This window comes from Suricata suricatta, chromosome 1 (genome assembly GCF_006229205.1).
Source record: "Suricata suricatta isolate VVHF042 chromosome 1, meerkat_22Aug2017_6uvM2_HiC, whole genome shotgun sequence".
NCBI classification, from domain to species: Eukaryota; Metazoa; Chordata; class Mammalia; order Carnivora; family Herpestidae; genus Suricata; species Suricata suricatta.
Genome location: NC_043700.1, coordinates 192,720,809 through 192,724,616, shown reverse-complemented (window position 1 = coordinate 192,724,616; position 3,808 = coordinate 192,720,809). Strand labels below are relative to the sequence as shown.

At 58.0% G+C, this 3,808-nt stretch overlaps 1 protein-coding gene across 1 annotated transcript in view; it reads left to right on the top strand.

The window, feature by feature from the left end:
* Positions 1-3,808, top strand: part of RNF4 (ring finger protein 4) — a 29,237-nt gene that overhangs the window by 13,956 nt on the left and 11,473 nt on the right. The window contains exon 3 of the mRNA XM_029949461.1: positions 1,893-2,007. Within this exon, the coding sequence (XP_029805321.1) occupies positions 1,893-2,007 (115 nt within the window). The remainder of the gene's footprint in view (positions 1-1,892; positions 2,008-3,808) is intronic.

Here is a 3,808-nt window from a genome sequence, read left to right as displayed (position 1 = left end):
GGGGGGGGGGGGGTCTCCTCGTCACGGAGGTGCCGCCTGCACAGGTTCTAGAAGCTGTGTGAGAATTGGCCGAGGGAAGGGAGAGTGGGCAGCCTGGGCATGGAGGGGCTGGAAGCACCGCCAGGGAGGAGGGCCGCCGTGGGGGTGGGCGGGGGAGCGTTGGGCGTCCATGTTGCAGCGGTGGCCGTGATAGGTTCTTTCCAGCGCCTGGACCTTGGCCGGGCCCGCCGCCGCTGCTACCCGCCTCCCCAGGTGGAGACCAGACGCCATACAAGTAGCCGCAGTGGAGCCCGGGGGCTCTGTTTCCCAGCAGCTGCTGAGGACCCTCTAGGTTCTTTTCAGAGGAAGGAAAATGCAAGGACAACTTGGCAACAGTGGGGGGGTGGGGTAAGAAGCAGGCCTGGGTACCCTGGTGGCCGCCAGGGAAGCCTGTAAACACTGGGCAGTAGACTCAGCTGAGGCTGGGCCACACTGGGGAATTTTGAGCTCCTGCAGTGGCTCGTCCCGAGGATGGCTCCCTGCTCCTCAGACCCACTGAAAATGGCTAAACCCAGATCTAAAATCTGCCGCTCCTCAAGCTGCCATTTGCCACCAAGGAGCTGTTGGAACCCACAAGAATCAGACCCCTCTCTCTTCCTGGCTGGTGAGCGTTGGGCCAGGTGCTAGGCTCCCTAGGTCTTGTGCAGAGCGCACTGACAGTGTCCCGTCCTTCCAGAGTTTCCAGGGACAGAAGGCTTTGTGAGGCATGTCAGGAGTTAGGGGAGTGTTGGCGTCTGGGAGTACTCAGTACTTCACGTACTTGGCCGTCTAATCTGTGTGCCAGCTCCGCGAGCCTGGTACTGGGGAGGAAGTGTAGACTGCCCTGCCCACCCCGTTCGAATCAGAGTGGGCCCAGTACCCGGAAGAGCCTGAAACACGGGGAACCGGGATTGGTTAGGGCCATGCAGGGTGGGAAGCACGAGGTGGGGGGGTCAGGTGGAAGGTTCTGTCTCTTTTAAGGGCGGCTTGACTTTCAGGGCCAGCCGGGTCCACGTTCAAGGACGCATGTGGGAAGCAGGCCAGAGAGTGGACTGCAGCCGGCCGGCCGGGAGCCTCAGCTTTCCAGAAGCAGGGCTGTTGGGCAGCCACTGCGAACTTTGGTTCTTGGAGCTCTGGAGGGTGACTGTTGGGGCGTGAGCCGCACTGGGTAGTACTCTAAAGGTTAAATGTGTTTGAAAGAAAAGACCCACTTTCCACAGTGGACAGAAATGTGAGAAACTGAGGGCTTGGGGTTGAAAAAACAAAGAGGGCTCAGTGGGGCCAAATACAAATCCGAGGAAGACAGGTTTGTAGCTTCTGGTTAAAAGGAGGAGTTTCTGGCCAAGCCTTGACCTGGATCAGAGGCTTCCGTAGAGTGACGTGGTGTGTACTTCGGGTAGACCGGTACTCTGATACAACAGAAGTTTTACTTTGAATTTTTTTTAATGTTTTATTTATTTTTGATACAGAGGGAGAGACAGCATGAGTGGGGGAGGGGCAGAGAGAGAAGGAGATACAGAACCGGAAGCAGCTCCATGCTCTGAGGTGTCAGCACAGAGCCTGATGCAGGGCTCGAACCCACGAACATGAGATCTGACCTGAGCCGAGGTCGGAGGCTTAGCCGACTGAGCCACCCAGGCGCCCCCAGAAGTTTTCCTTTGTAGAATTCATATTCATGCTATGTTTAGGACTATTTCTCTCTAAATATCCAGTGTTCTAGAATGTCAGGTTTTGAAAGGACCCCAACCTCAGGTTGCTTCCCTGGCCGCCTCTTTCTGATGAGTTGAGCCATTCCCATGTCATCCTTTCGTTCTTGTTGTGGAAATCGTATCCGCCAGAGCTCATGTGACTTTCTTTCTTCTGGATACCCTCAGAGAAAGCGTCGTGGTGGGACAGTAAATTCGAGACAAGCCCAGAAGCGAACTCGGGAAGCAGCCTCCACCCCCGAGATGGCCTTGGAAGCAGAGCCCATCGAGCTTGTGGAAAGCGGTGAGATTGCCAGGGGCGCCGTTGACTGTGGGGCACGGGCGGGCCCGTGCGAGCTGCGCCGCCTCGCACCGCCGTCCGTGAGGTCACTTGGATCTGCGCGCGCCAGAGAACGCTCCCTGTCCAAGGGTTATTAGCTTCCGTCCAGGTCTTTGCAAGACGCGGGTTCCGCCAGCCACTCCACAGGGCTGACCAGTTAGCCTTCTGGGGCCGTGCAGGGGGGTGAGACAGCCCTGGGCCCACCTTTTCTACTTGAAACCGCACCTCCAATTTGCTCGGCCTCGTTGAGGTTCTCCAACTTCCTTTTCTCTTTTCCTTTGAGACACAGAAGTCCCCAGGAAGGCAGATCTGTTGACAGCTGCCTTCGTTGGAGGGGTTCAGTCTAGGCAGGGGCCAGCTTGACTTCCCCCCCTTCTGCCCGCCGAGGGAGGCGGCCAGTGGCCTGAGCTGAGTCCTTGGCTCTGCACGTGTTCAGATTGATTTCATGACTAAGAGGCCCGAAAGCTGACCTTGAAAGAGAAGCAGCTTGCCTTGAGGTCTAGTTCATGGGCCCTTCAGAGAAGCGAAGTTCGCAGTATTGTTTCTGAGGCTCCTGAGTGTCACTTCCGTGAAGTCCTGGAAGCCTGGAGGCTGAGACCCTGCCCCTGCCGCACCCGCCCCTCGGTCCTGAAGCTGGTGCCCCTGCATCTGAATCTGCTGACATCCAGGAGAGCCTGATGCCCGAGGCCCTTGCGGCAGGCTCTGGGGGTGGGGGGTCTCAGGCCTGACTGCCGTCCGGCCCCGCCCCCACCCACCGCAGGCCCCCTCCACACGTGCGCGGGGCCGTGTGCACTAGCTGCCTAGAGGAGTCCGGCTTCTGTGTGTGAGCCATAGAGTGTGCCCACCGACACGGAGCGGCTCTGACCGGGAGCGTGTCAGTATGTGAGCTGTTCTTACCAAGGAGGGGGGGCGGGGGCACCCGGGGGCTCAGTCGGCTAAGCGTCCGACTTCCGCTCAGGTCATGATCTCACAGTCCGTGAGCTGGAGCCCTATGTTGGGCTGTGTGCTGACAGCCCGGGGCCTGCAGTCTGCTTCCGATTCTGTGGCTCCCTCTCTCTTGCCCCTCCCCTGCTTGCGCCCGCTCGGCTCTCTCTGTCTCTGTGTGTCTCTCTTAAAAAAAAAACACACACATTAAAACGTTTTATAAAAAGGAGGTCATTTTGTAAAATTACATTGGACACAAGCATATATTGTGGTTTTTATTCCTGTGAAACTTTTTAGTACAAGAAAATAAAACAAGGTGGAAGATACGGAATGGATCACCAGTTATGCCCCCGATCAAACACCACCTCTAAAAATCCTCCTCCCGTGCTTCTTAGTGCCTGAACAACAGAAGCAAAAATGATCCTTCACCTCCTTTTTTAGTTCATAGACGTGGACTGGTCCTCTGCCATTCGCCCTCTCCTGGCACACAGATGCCGAGGACTGGCACGTGTCCTTGCCCACTGTGTCCTGCGCTCGGGAGGACGCTGCCGGGTATCCCGGGGCTCAGAGCAAGCTGCGCAGCAGGCCCAGTGCATTCCGGTGTCTCGGGTGCTCCCGGATCAGTAAACGCCTCCCTGTCCCACTTGAGAGCTCAGTGGAGGCGAAAATGTAACTGACGGGGTGTGGAGCTGGGCCGGCCGAGCTCTGTGAGTGGGTCCATCCCACAGAGAAAGGCCCTGCGGTGAGCATGCCCGGCCTTGTCCCCACAGGCCCCCAGCACCCCAGGGTGGTGCTGCCCCTCCCCTGAGCAGGGCCCGGTGGGGACAGAGGCCTGATTGTG